At 41.8% G+C, this 14,956-nt stretch overlaps 1 protein-coding gene across 11 annotated transcripts in view; it reads right to left on the bottom strand.

Moving 5' to 3' along the window:
* Positions 1-14,956, bottom strand: part of FGGY (FGGY carbohydrate kinase domain containing) — a 456,020-nt gene that overhangs the window by 64,495 nt on the left and 376,569 nt on the right. The window contains exon 16 of one of the 11 annotated variants that reach the window (XM_047788881.1): positions 13,418-13,585. The exons of 9 other annotated variants lie outside the window; for them this stretch is intronic. In XM_047788881.1, the coding sequence (XP_047644837.1) occupies positions 13,523-13,585 (63 nt within the window). In that variant the 3' untranslated portion in view covers positions 13,418-13,522. Of the gene's footprint in view, positions 1-13,417; positions 13,634-14,956 lie in introns of those variants that run through there. One more of the 11 variants, XM_047788879.1, reaches the window with a different exon arrangement.

Genomic DNA, 14,956 nt, shown 5'->3' on the forward strand with positions numbered 1-14,956 from the left:
TTCCTTTCATACTGACCCCAGGGCCTTTGCACTTCCTGTGCTCTCTGCTATCCCAGTCTCAGGTCAGGTACATTTCTTCAGGAGGGTTTTTCCTACCCTCACACAGACAGTCTTTCCTACTGTACCTGCCTGGCCTCTCTTTGTCACTTTTCATGGCTTTACTTTCACTTTTTTTTTTTCTGCCCTAAAATCATATTACTTGTTGTGATTACCTGCTTCTGGAATTACTGGACTCCTCCCAACTGGACGATACGCTCTGTGAGGGCAGACGCGGTTTTTTCAATAAATAGTGCCAGTGGCACGTGGTGAGGAGAAGCAGATAGGGATCAAAGGGCGAAAGGAAGCACAGCTCCCACAGTAAAAGCCAGTTAATGAGACAAAGAAAAGTGACCCAGACTAACTCCCACAGTGCAAGAAAGAACTGGTGATATTAACACTTCTACTGCACACCAACTATGGTAGGCTTATACATCACCTTGTTGAATTTCCCTTTGGGGGATCCATAAGCATTCCGTGAACATACGTAAAATGGGAGTAGTTTTAGATCCCATCCCATATTGTTGTGGCGATTAAATACATTAATTCATGCAAAGTGATTTGAACAGTACTTGGCATTTAGAAAGCATCAACAAATACTGCCTAAAATCATCATCATAATCATTAGCTACAAAGAAACAGACATACCCCTTACTAAGAATTTAATGTATTTCTAAGCACTATGTTTACTTCTTTTTAAAATGAACCATAGAATTTCTACAGTGTACAAAGTTAAACACACATCCCCTATGATTTTAATATGGTGCAAAAACAGTTTCATAAGAATTATTTATCAGTGTTGATATAGTCAAAACATTTTATTGCAGGTTTTTAAGAAACACATTTGTGATAGTTTTAATGAGGTTTTTAAAAGTTTTAAGATGTAAACATAAAGAACCATGGAAGAACTCTGAGAAACTAGAAGAAACGATAATGAAACGGTGGTGGAAAGAATAAATAGGCTAAACGCTGAAATAAAACTTTATAATGACTGGTACAGAGAATGAAGAATGAAAGAGGAGAACATGTGGAGATGTGAGAAGCAAATAATTACTATGAGACAGCAAATAGAAGCCCCACATGCAAATATCATTTCACTATAATCACTACGGGAAATGCCTGTCACCAAGGATGAAAATAGCAAGAAAACTGCGGAAAACAAGAACTGTTAGTTAAGCACAATAAGTAAATACATGATGTTTTATTAATAATTTAAAAAATGTGCTAGAACAGAATATATAACTCCAGATTCAGAGAGTTCTTGATAAAAAGACTCTGTAAGTACAGCTCTTTTTGGTTTGTTGCCAGCTTGGAAACCTGGTGGAGATAGCAACCTACCTCCTCAGGCTGCTACTGCCTTCTCTCTCCTTCAACCCCAAGAGCCACAACTCTTTGGTCACCTCCTATCAAGGAGCGAGGGGTTTGCTTTCTAAAAAAGTACTGGGAGCGCTTTAACACCACATGCAATGTTCCCCAGAACCCCTAGGTGGAGCTATTGCAAAACTAACAGAAGTCTGACTCCTCACAAGAAAAAATAATAAACACAGTACATTTAGTACAAAGCACTAAAAGCAATAACAACTCAAAAGCAGACACTATTTGTTACAAAAACTACAAACAATTTAGTATCTCTAAGACACTTTTTAATTTCCTTTTTAATTCAAGAGCTCACCCCACGAAGAAGAGACATTTTATTTTTTAGCCAGAAAAAATATCTCAGGGTTGTTCCCTCCCTCTAAAACACTTATATTTAAGAGCCCAGTAGAAACCCACATGACGCTAAAAAGTTTGTGGTATAAATTATTTTATGATCAAAACTGGCTTGTTAGCACAAAAGAACTAATGTTCAGAGTAGAAATATAAGACAGTGAATGAGGGTTGGCTGGGGAAAAAAATAAAGTTATGTTGGTTTGATAGCCCACCAAAAGCCATGTTATTAAATATATCTAAACATGGTATTCATTTAGACTCAGCATCTCAAGAAATGGGGATGTGTTAAATAATACCTGGCTGCTAAGAGTATATATATTTAGGAATCAGTGCCACATAAAACACACATCATGTACAATTCAGTCTCATCTGTTCTCTTGGCTGTGGGCACACACATATTAAAAATTAAGTACACATTCAGTGTACGCTCAACCCTTTTAAAAGGCTTTCTTTTTAAACAGAAACATGCAATGGAAAGCGAACTCAACTCTGGTGAAAGGTAATGGATGCATCCCTCTGGGAAGAGCTGTCCTGTTTATCAAAAGAAAGAAGAGGGGAGGGTCCAGAGCAAGGGCATGGGGGGGGGGGTGTTGCCTGAGGGGTCAGCAAAGAGAGTGCCTAATTTCAGAGAGGAGCCAAAATCAGTTTCTATCACCAGGCTTCCTTCTTCGCCAGAATTGAAAGAAGGAATAAATGCTATCTTTTCCCATAGATAAATGCTATCTTTTTCAGGGGCATTATTGAGCAGGAAGATAGTATTTTAAGATATGGAGGATGTAACAGTGGCCAAATAAATGCAGGCAAATGTTTACTGACTCCCAATGCATTAAAGAGACACTTTCTTTTTTTCAAAGTAGGGGGGATCTTTAGTTTTCTGGGTATTATGCTAGGCACTGATCGAGGGGTGGATAAGACAAGCCAGGAAGACAGTAAATGTTAATGATGCTAAGAGTCAAGGGCCATGATAGAGTTTTACTCAATGTTTCCAATAAAAAAGTAATATATCTAACATACAGACGCTACAAAACAAATAAGCATCCTCTCCTTTCCAATGCCATGAGGTTCCCTAAAATCCTCAGGCTAGAACAAGACATCCCAGGGGTTAAAATGTCAGATAATATCACATCCCATCTCCGAAAAAGCCAGCAGAAAAGGTCACCATATTCTTACCATTTTTTAATTTGAGAAACTAAGTTTAAGTCCAGAAAAGTCCAGAAAAGAATATCATACCACTTAGAAGGGGATTAGTGCAAGGTTTTTTTTGTTTTTTTTTTTTTTAAATATTCAGACAGTATTCTGTCCATTCATGGATGATAGAGCTGAGGCTTTGAGAGGTTAATCATATTATCCAAGATCCTAGATTTAAGAAGTTATAGAGGGTAGATGGAACCCAAGGGTGTTTTACTTGAAAATCCACTTTTAAAAATCACGAACACCCCTCCCCACCAACCACCACCCCTGTCCCGCTGCTTCTCTGCAGCTGACTGAAGACTCAAGGCAGGAGCGATGAAGGAAATTGGGGTGAGGGTGGGGACAAAGCATGCAACCACATTTATCTCTTGTCACCTACTTAGAAAAGACTGAAGGAAGAGGGTTTGGGTTCTCAGAACTCTGCTTTTCACTGCCGCTGTCATCCCCACCTGAGCTATCTATTTGCCCCACGGGGGAGAAGTCACTGAAATGTGAAGCATGTTAAAGTCTTCACAGTGACGGTGGGTATAGTCGGGGACCACTGGCCACAGGCTGTGTTGCCTCAAGACCACAACCAGGGGAGTTCCCATCGTGGCGCAGTGGTTAGCGAATCCGACTAGGAACCATGAGGTTGCGGGTTCGGTCCCTGCCCTTGCTCAGTGGGTGAACGATCTGGCGTTGCCAGGAGCTGTGGTGTACGTTGCAGACGCGGCTCGGATCCTGCGTTGCTATGGCTCTGGTGGCTCTGGCATAGGCCGGTGGCTACAGCTCCGATTCGACCCCTAGCCTGGGAACCTCCATGTGCCACGAGAGCGGTCCAAAGAAATAGCAAAAAGACAAAAAAAAAAAAAAAAGAACACAACCAGGAAGGAAGGAAATTCTGACATGTGCTACCACATGGATGGCCCTCGAGGACATTATGCTAAGTGAAATAAGCCAGTCAAAAAAAAAAAAAAAAAGAGAGAGAGAGAGACAAATACTATATGATTCCACTTTTACCAGGTACCTAAAGCAGTCAAATTCAGAGACAGAAGTAGAAGCACGTTGTCAGAGATTGGAGGGAAGTGGGGGTGGGGAATCATTGCAGAGTGGGTACAGTTTCAGTTTTGCAGGATCAAAAGAGTTCTGGATATTGATTGTGCAGTAATATGAATAATACTTAACACTACTAAACTGTATATACAAAAGAATACAACCAAGAATGCCTTCTCTGGTGATCATTTGCAATGTTCTCTTGTTTGGCACAAGATGACGTGTGACCGTTCCAATTTTTAGATTTGTGAAAGTAAGAGTCCTCTTGTGGGACATCCCTGCTACTTTTCTGGAAAGCAGGAAATAGGTCTTTTCTTTTTTATAAACATGTAACATTGTGTATCTGCGTTGTTGTACATGAATTCTCACCCTGGTTGGATCAGCTAAGGGCTCTGAACAAAGCACTTCCCCTCTCTGGGTCCCAACTTCCACATCTGTAAAAGGAAGGATTGGGTGAGATGATTTCTGAGGGCCCTTTCAATTCTCAGATGCCAATTCCTGTTTTTCCAAATGCGAACACTGTCTATACCATTAGGTATACTTTATTTATTATTGACAATCATCAGCACATTTTTGCAAAGCCACAAGTCACTTCTCAAATACCAACTCGTTGCATTTTTCCTAAGGGATGCGTGGAGAGAGGAAGGATGCTGGGCAAGGCAGGCAGACAGGAAGCAGTGGAGTTAAAGTGCCCTGGAAGAAACACTGGACTGGGAGTCTCACAGTATGAGGTTTAGTCCTGGGCTCTACCACTTGGTAGCCAGGTGAATCAGAACAGAAACATTTACTTGGGCTTACTAAGCATGAGATGCTTTTACATTTGTTATCTTATTATTTCACAAATTTTAGTTACTCACATTCCACCTTCATAATTGTTTCCATATCTACCTACCACCTGTAGTATTTACTACATATGCAATATTTTTTTCTAAATTCCAAATAAACTTTTTTCTCTTTTTCCAAATTGCCTTGTTCCAAGCAAAAATGTCTATGAAAACATAGGTATGGTCCTGGTTATCTTTTTTTCCTAATGTACATTAAAATATGGGATCTAAAATATGGTACAAAGGTAAACCTATCTATAAAACAGAAACAGACTCACAGACACAGAGAACAGACTTGTGGTTGCCAAGGAGGAGGCGGGAGGGAGTGGGATGGATGGGGAGTCTGGGGTTAGTAGATCCAAACTATTACATTTAGAATGGGTAAACAAGGTCCTACTGTATAGAACAGGGAACCATATCCAGTCTCTTGGGACAGGACATGATGGAAGGTAATATAAGAAAGGGAATAATAATATATATACACACACACACATGCATGACTGGGTCACTTTGCTGCACAGCAGAAATTGGTAAATCAACTATACTTTAATAAAAAGTAAAAAAATAAAATAAAATAAAGAGTGTCCACATGCCTGCTAAAATCATCCTGAGTGCCACTGGTGCTGTACGTGTGCATTTGGGGAGATGTCACGTCATCCTACTTTGTCTCCATTTATGGCTGCTGGACCCTGGAGTCCATGGAGTTTAGTAACTCATCCAGGTCTGAACTAACAGACCCAAAGCAATGTGCTGGTTCATATTCCTCTCCTCTTTAGAATGAGTATATTTCATACAGAATATTTCCAAAATTTTAAAATTTCACATACACTAATGCTTTCCAAAATTACTTTGGAGAACAACATATGGTTAGTAAGTTCTTATTTTGCCAAGTAAGAACTGAGAATAAAAAAAAGTTATTTTCATACAAGATAATATATTTTTTTTTTAAAAAAAGCATAGAACTTTCTATACCAAACAATTGGGACCAGGGTACTTTTCAGGGTATCATAAATCATTTAAGAAGAAGACATTTATGATGCTGCATATTTTTCTACATTTCTCATTCTGGTGAAAACTCTAATGCACTAGCCACTGGCCAGACTCAGTACTGGTGGACAAGAGTACAATGGGAAATAGCTTTGGAATAATGTGTTTCTTTTTAAATTTTTAAAAAAAAGTTTTCTCTTTTATTTATTTATTTATTTTAGGGCCACACTCACAGCACATGGAGGTTTCCAGGCTAGGAGTCAAATCGGAGCCGAAGCTGCTGGCCCATGCATTGCCACAGCAACGCCAGATCTGAGTCACATCTATGACCTATACCACAGCTCACAGCAACACCAGATCCTTAACCCATTGAGCGAGGCCAGGGATCGAACGTACATTCTCATGGAATACTAGTCAGATTCATTTCTGCTGAGCCACCATGGAACTCCATGTGTTTATTTATAAAATTTTTTAATTAAAGTATAGTTGATTTACAATGTGTCAATTTCTGCTGTACAACAAAGTGACCCAGTCATACATACATGTATATTCTTTCTCTCATAATTATCTTCCACCATGTTTTATCACAAGAGCTTGGATATCGTTTCCTGTGCTACCATGGATAAGACCCCACTGCTTATCCATTCTAAATATAATAGTGTGTGTCTAGGAACTCCAAACTCCCAGTCCATCCCACCCCCCCTCCTCCTTGCCAACCACAAGTCTGCTCTCCATGTCTGTAAGTCTGTTTCTGTTTTGTAAATAGGTTCATTTGTACCATTTTAGATTCCACATATAAGTGATAACATATGATATTTGTCTTTCTCTTCCTGACTTCACTTAGTATGAGAATCTCTAGTTGCATCCATGTTGCTGCAAATGGTACTATATCATTCTGGAATCACGCGGTTCTGAGTTCAGGTCCCGCTTTTGTAGGAATCACATGTGCAGCTTTGTACAACCTTAACTGGAGCCTTAAGTTCTCATCTGTAACCTGAGGCTACCATTCACTGTTGTAAAGATATAGATTAAATGGAGTAAGTTTAGAAGATGCCACGCACAGCCCCTGACCTGTGGTAGGAGCTCACTAAGTGGCAGTCACGACTTTCTTCTTACCAGTCTTCTTGTGTCTGACCCAGAGGGGTTGCCATGAGGGTGCAATGTGACAACATTTGGGAAAGTGCACTGACAATTACACAGCTCTTACTGTTCCTCCAGATCTCAAGTAAGAAGTCACTTTTCCTGGGAATCGTTTATTCACCCACCAAGCTGGATAAGAACCCCCTGCCCTTGGTACCCTGGAATAGTGTGCTTTCCATCTGTTCACTTGTCATACTGCATTGAAATTGCCAGGCAACTTCTCCCCATCCAGTAGGCTCACAGGAGTTCTGAGAGGGTAAGAGTGGGAAATACGAGGATCTTGTTGTTGCTTCTTCACCATCTAGCAGGTAGTCACTGCCAAATACAGAATGGGTGCTCTTTTAACTTGTTAAATGGACACATGAATTGATGGCAGATTGGTGGGAGTTTTCAAACCTGTTATGTGGTTATTACTTGTACATTTGATGGGTCTTGATCATGGGCTTACAGTAACATCTCCCAATGTCTGGTGCTTTAGCAAAGTAAGATGCTCCATGGAAAACTAATTCTTTGGTCAAGTAAATTTAGGAATAACTATATTCCATATGCCTCCCCACCCAGGAAGTTCACCATCATTTTTACATATTAAAGCTTTATGCAACATCTTGCTACGAAGATACCTAGTTAACTTGAATGTAGCATTTAACAAATGAATTCTTTCTAGGAACACCTTTTAATATACTCAAGAGCATTCTTTTGAAAATCCTATCTTATAGAGAACTTAGGCTCTAAGTAAATTTTGCTCATGGTTTCTGTAAATTCTTTGCCCCAGTGGTCCTTCCCCACACAGTTGGGATCAGGAGAGACATGCATACTGGGCTGGCCAAAAAGGCAACATAGACAATAGAACCTTTGAGGAAACTAAACATAGGCATGAGCTACCAGCTCAGAAACTGACCAAAAAATATTTTGCCAATGAATAGAATGCCCTCATTTGTATCACACCTCAGAGCTTTCAGGATTCTACAGATGTACATCACTGCGATTGCTCTTCTTCCTCCTCACGCTTCCTCTTCTTTCCCAGCATCAGTGTCCCCATGGTTGAATATTATGGCACACCGTGCCAGGCACTGCTCTAAGTGTACTTCTTGTAGTAACTGATGAAACGATGTTGCTTATCATTTTTATGGATCTTGAAACTGAAGCTCAAAAAGCTACTACTATTGCTAGTAATAATATTAATGACAAAATTAAGGATAGTCACCTTGCACTTTTGGTAAGCTTAGTGTTCAAGGCAAAAGAGCCCAGAAAGGGCAGATGGGGGCTGGGGTGGATGCAAGTCTTCGGATGCCAAGTCCAGAGTTTGCTCCACCCATGAAAAATGGGTCTCTCCAACAAGACCAGAGCATGCTGAGCCCAGCTGCAGCAGGGGAGAGAGGGTTACGGCACCAGCTCGGCATTCAGTCGGTGCGGTTTTTAAAGTGACTCAACATCTGTCATTAATTAGAGTTCCTGTTCCCATGGTGATGGTTTATTACTGCTAGGCTGATAAGACAGTCATTTCAAAAATACTATCTTCCTCCTTTTCCCTCTCGCTCTCCAGCAAAGATTTTTCTCTTCTCTTCCAATATAATTGATCTTTTGCAACAAGGCAGGATGTAGTGTTCCTCAAACAGGAAACCCTGTTGGATCCCTGGTGATATCTTTGGAATTTCTTCCCTTCTGCTCAATGCAGAAGCTCTATCAGACAAACCTGGATTCACCTCTGACACTCAGCTCTCTGATCATGATACTCAAGAAATGGTAGCAGCTGTAACAATTAAAATAATAGTGATCATAATTATTTATGAAGAGATGAGATAGAGATTTTGGATTGGTAGTTGAAGCTGTTTTACTTTCATTCATTCATCAATCACTCTAAGTGGTTCTTCCATTGAAACTGTTCTTTTTTCTTTACCCAAGAGATAGTATGTATGTATTTGAATTTATTTATTTATTTATTTATTTATTTATTTATTTATTTATTTATTTTTGTCTTTTATCTTTTTAGGGCCGCTTCCCATGGCATATGGAGGTTCCCAGGCTAGGGGGTCTAATCGGCGCTGTAGCTGCCGGCCTACACCACAGCCACAGCACACCAGACCTGAGCCGCGTCTGTGACCTACACCACAGCTCACAGCAATGCCAGATCCTTAACCCGCTGAGTGAGGCCAGGGATCGAACCCACAACCTCGTGGTTCCTAGTTGTATTCGTTTCCGCTGCGCCACGGCGGGAACTCCCTGTATTTATTTTTTAAACTATCTCTTACACTCAACTGTGAATGTGCTGAAGATTGGTACAATGGTTATTTCACACATCACTGTATCTAGGGGAATATGTGTTGAATGATGTACAAATATTTACCAAGTGTTCCACGCCAATCTCTGCATTAGGCACTAAAGGTATGGAAATAACCCAAGAAAGATTCTTACCCTTGAAGCATTAAGAGATCTGTGAAAACGGACTAAATAAATAAATAAATAAATAAATAAATAAATAAAAAGGAAATGGGGCATTCGTCCCTCACTCCCAAAGGTTTTTTTTTTTTTTTTAAATAAATCCAAAGACATAAATGGAGTTAAAGCTTCAGTAATCTTCTAGCACAAAGCCCCATTGTGGGGGGTGGTATGGATATTCCAAAGCTCGAAAATGCCAAGAGGGATTCAGACTGGCGGTGTTAAGCCCCCAAAGTAATCAGAAATTCCCTTTGAAACGTACAGTTGAAAAAAGAAAGAAAAAGAGAAAGAAAAGGAAGGCCTTTCAGAGGGCTAGCTCGCTGACTCCTCCCAGAACGGTCTGATCCCCTCGGCTGCTGAAGCAAGAGGTCAGATCCCCAGACGGAAAATTAATCTCCAAGAGTCGCAGGATAGAATTTCTAATTCACCAGTGCCAGGACACGCAGTCTGTTTCCAGCCAAGGAGGACAGGGCTGAGGCTTTAGCTTCCCTAGCCCACTGTACACAGTCAAGCCAAGCTGACACCACCCCCCCAGGAGCTCACAGCATCCAACAGTCAAGTGGACACAGGGGTCTCACTGAGAGTCCCTGAACCCACCTTTCCCAACGGGTTCCATTTTGAAATACTTTGTTATTGTATTATTATTAGAGTTAATTAATAATTTGGGGTTATTGCCTTTGAAACCGGAGTCCAGTGCTTCTTAAGTTCAACTGAGACCCTCCAAGGCTGCCATGTGGTGGGGAAAGGGAGGGAGTGACACAGCAAAGAGGAGACACGGCTCAGCTTCCATCTGTTTGATACACTGGCCTTACAAATGGTCCACAACTTTCCATTCTGTGAAAACCAGAACCTGATTCTTTCAGTGTAAAGATGAGGAATCTGAGGGCCAAAGAGGTCGACCTCTTGTCCTGGGTTATATATCGAGTTGTTCAGTCACTGAACCAACAAGTGAAGCTGGGGTACGTATCCTTGAAAAAAGAGTAACTGAGACTCACAAGGAACAGTCTGGGGTGGGGCCGGTATGAACACGGAAAGCTGTTTTCAGAGACAGGGCTAAGAGCTAGGTTGGGGTTAGCTTGGATTTCACCGGCTAAGGGCTTCCAATCCACATTCCTCCAGTGCAGCACCGTTCCTTTCAGTGGCTGGATTTTTGGGTAACCAGCCTTCTCAGGCAGCTCAGGGGGAATATGCAATCTCTGCCAACCTCACCTCCATGGTAATACAACACCTGTTCATGCCGTACCTGCTACCAGTTACGGATGAGGGAGACTGGGATCCTTCCCGGAAGCTCACCCCCAGGTGGGGTAAGCTGACACTGAAACACCCTAGGGCAGCACTGCAGAGAAGCAGTGGTGAGGGGGCATGTGTAGAGTATCCCAAGGCAGCTTTACAGATGGGTTCCAGTATTATTCCAGTGAGCAGTCCACAGGGTCAAAACATGGCAGGAGTGTATCTTACTAGCTAGCTAACCTTGGGAAAGTACTTAACTTCTTTGTGATTTGGCCTCCTTATCTGTAAAGGCCTCCTTATCTGCACAGCACAAGACAGATCAGGACCTCGTGGGATTTTTGTGAGGATTAAGTGAGTTAATCCATAGTCATACACACAATGGCTGCTGACACTTCCTGACCACCCTCTGTTATCGTTCCAGGAGCCCCTTGAAGAGAAGGGTCCCCAGTCCCCACCACACCACAATATGCCAGATTCACTAAAGCTAGCGGCTTCCTCATCGTCTAAGCACTTGCTCGAATCTCCACTTTAGGATTGTCTGTAATTTTCTCCTCCATCGATTTCTGTCTGTAGCCGTTAGTCTGCTTCCTAAGGTGAAAACAACTGCTGTCATCCAGTTATCTGAACCAGCCTGGCCTGTCCGGATCCCTCCTCCTCAGAGATGCCGACAGCTGAAAGTGACATGGCCAACTTGGTAAGAGTTTCAGTCTGATCAACTCCATCCAACACCCAGGCTCCTCTGGCCACAGTGTCAGCTGAGGGGGAGGGGGAGGGGAAGGGAGGTCAATTGTGAGGTGGGGTGAAGCAGTTGCTGGCTTCCCATCTCAGTGGCCTTGTCTCAGAAGGTGCCTTGTCAGTCCCGATGTCCCCAAACATGTAACACTCTACACAAAGGCACTCTGGTGAAACAGGATAACTTCCTAGGGGCATTTAAAGTGTTCCCTTTCAGTTTCAGGGAGTCTTCAAAACTGTTGGAGATACATAATAAATCTTTGCTGTTACTCCCAGGCTTGAAATAATTTACAGGCTTTTTTTCTTAAGCAGGAAGCAGTGTTATCATTTAAGAAGCACTTAATGTTGTTCATTTTTTAAAAATGAGACTATTAGCTTATTACATTAAAAAAAAAAAAAAAAAGATAAGAGTCAGGGGATGTTGGGCAAAGGATGCTCCCAGGACTCCTGATCCAGTTTATAGCAATCTGTTTCTAGCTGACAATCCCTACTCCCCATCAAGTGTGGCCCTTACATACTAAGCTTTCTATTGTTACTCCCCAGTTGGGATCCTTCCTAGGACTTGAGTGGATATCTTTTTTGCCTGGGTTATTCTTCGGCTTTCATTACCAACTATCTGAAAAGTCCACTTCCTGCTGCTTCTCTGCTCTCCCTAAGTTAGCATTTCCATTTCAAGCCCTCCGTCTTATACAAAACCACACTTCTCTTTCTTGCTTGTAGCTGTTACCAGGGAGCAGCTTATGTAATGGTACTCTCTGGTTTCAGGTTGCTTCATTTTTATTCTTCTAGCCTGACTGTCAGCTCCTTGAAGGTGGGGAACCTGCCCTTGTTTTTCCTCTTGTTCTTTTTTTAAACCTGTAAAACATTAGGCCCTCTCTCCTAAAATCCAATCCTTTGATGTCACCAGTAGAAACAGTGTATTTTCTGTACCAGACAGAAAACAGTGTATTTTTCTGTACCAGACAGAAAAACCTGTATTCAAATATTCAGCTTGAATATTAACACCCAGTCTGACCTTGGGTACGTTCTTTTAATTTTCTGAGTCTGTTTTCTCATTTGTAAAAATGAAAATAACAAACTTCGAACATAAACTTATTATGAGAACTACGTGAGAAACTTTAAATGTTGGTTCTGCAAGGAAATTTCTAAGCGACCAGAGCAATATGAGTTACACATGCAGCTTTCTTGTAATTTGCTTTGAAACAGGAAGAAAATTTGGAAACCTTGAGGAAGAGATATGTTTCAAGAAACATAAACTCTGAGACATACAGACTTCAATTCCTCATGCCATTACTTAATAGCTGTGTGACTTTGGGGAAACTGTTTGCCCTTTCTGAGTCTCTAAATCCTCACTTGCATGATGAGAATAATCACATATATAGTATGGTGAATGGTCCAGAGTGCTGGTTCAAGAAAGAGGAGTTTTTATTCCTTTTCACTAAACACTACCTTGAACTGTGCCCAGCTCTGACTTGTAATCCAGTCAGATCTCCTCCGGAAAGTGGTAAGTTACGTGTGGCTACAGGCTCCAATGCCTAACTCAGAGCGGGGTTACTCAGATCTGGGCATTCGCTAAAGTTGCTTAGGTCAATTTTCGTCCTTTGCATGCCACTTAGTCAAAGTGGACTGCTCTCCATGGTAACCAGCCACCCTTTCTCCTGTTGGCCTAGCTCATTCCAATGGGAGGGGGGGAATGGATTCACCATAAGGATTGATTTCTCTTTTAATATTTATTTATTTATTTATTTATTTATTTGTCTTGTTGTTGTTGTTGTTGCTATTTCTTGGGCTGCTCCTGCGGCATATGGAGGTTCCCAGGCTAGGGGTCGAATCGGAGCTGTAGCCACTGGCCTACACCAGAGCCACAGCAACACAGGATCCGAGCCGCGTCTGCAACCTACACCACAGCTCACGGCAACGCCGGATCGTTAACCCACTGAGCAAGGGCAGGGACCGAACCCGCAACCTCATGGTTCCTAGTCGGATTCGTTAACCACTGCGCCACGACGGGAACTCCTCTCTTTTAATATTTAAAAGCAACTATATTACTCAGAATCCAGTCAGGAGATGAGAAGCCACTCTAGGTCATTCAACAAGAACTGAGTGCAGGAAATTTATTCATAGAAGACAGAAGAAACTAAAGCCGGGCAGATGATGTTGAAGGAACTGAAGAGATCAGCAAAGGCCAAAAGCTGCTACTCCTCTTAGGGATCAAGAGATGATGGGAGGCCTTGGAGGGACCAGAGCCAGGGGCTGGTGATGCCAGGCTGGAGGTGAAACCAAAGAAGGGCTGAGCAGTCAGAATGGGGCAGCTGCTATAGTGAAAGAAAGAAAGAACCTGACTTCTCCCTGCTTCCCGCATGTCCATCTTCCATCAGTATTTCCCATTGGCCAAACTTACTCAGCAGCCAGCTGCAAGGGAGCCTGGGAAATGCAATACACAGCAGGACAGGGGTGAACAAGCCATCCGAGAGCAAGCAGGCAAATGAGTGGCCCAGCCATCTTTCAGTAACATATACAAGGTGCTAGTACAATGTGTGATTTATGGCCAGCTACTAATGGTAGGTATCGTCATAAATATCATTCTAATTTTGTATAACTCTCACTGAAGGTTTAATCATACCAGTCACTGTTCTAAATGCTTTCTATATATTATCTCATTTAATCTTCACAATAATCTCATGAGGCATGCACTCTTCATAGCCTCATTTTTACAGTGAGAAAACCAGCTTAGAGAGGCAAAAGGATTGACCTAATGTACAGTTATAGCATCTGAACTCAGGATTGGAACCCAGATTTATGTGACATCTGAGTCCTATTTATTACTTATAATATGAATCATACAGCTCGCAGTAAAAGGGAGGGTCCTAGATAAGCTGAAGACGAAATTTGTCATAATTACTGGGAGGATATCTTGAAGACCTACATTTCCAGGGCTGAAAGCCTAGAACACTCTGTGAACATTAAATTTGCCCTTAAAAAAGTAGAGACCAAGAACAAAATACATCACTTAATGCATTTTGTGATAGTCCATGGCGTTCCCTCTTGAAGGCAACAGCATAGTTTTGCTATGAGGATGCCAAGTTCAGTGGCCTCTGCAGGCCTGCTGTTTACTGACATTTGATATGCTTCAACATCTGTTGCCCTTCTCGATTGATGGGTGCTTCATTTTAGCACTTCCCTGATGCCAGGCTGGTAAAAGCTTTAGTACTGAGGTCCTCTAAGACACTCCTAGGTCAGTGACACAGCTTTGTTTGTGAAGCTGGCCGGCGGAAGGAACATTCAGAGAAGCGTGGTAAGGGACATGCCATCCATCTCCCATGCTGGATACTTTCAATTCTACCTCTGGGGGCAAGCAGCAGCTCCAGAAAGTTACAAACCCAGGCAATTCTTAATCTGAAGTCGAGTTGCAATGTCTTACTCTGGACTCAGCAAGGAAGTGTATTCTTCAGCTGCTTCTGTAAAGTTCCATGGAAGGATTTCTAGGTTTGTTTTTAAAAGACTGGCAATTTTAGAATTTGGTACCAGGGAAAATGTGGTCTCTTTTGACTCTGTGCATACTATATGACTTGACCTATTTCCCAGTTTTATGTTGGCTGCCTGGAAGCTCAAAGTAATCCCCTTATTTATGGGTCAGA

The sequence above is a fragment of the Phacochoerus africanus genome, chromosome 8, assembly GCF_016906955.1.
Source record: "Phacochoerus africanus isolate WHEZ1 chromosome 8, ROS_Pafr_v1, whole genome shotgun sequence".
In the NCBI taxonomy this organism is placed as follows: domain Eukaryota; kingdom Metazoa; phylum Chordata; class Mammalia; order Artiodactyla; family Suidae; genus Phacochoerus; species Phacochoerus africanus.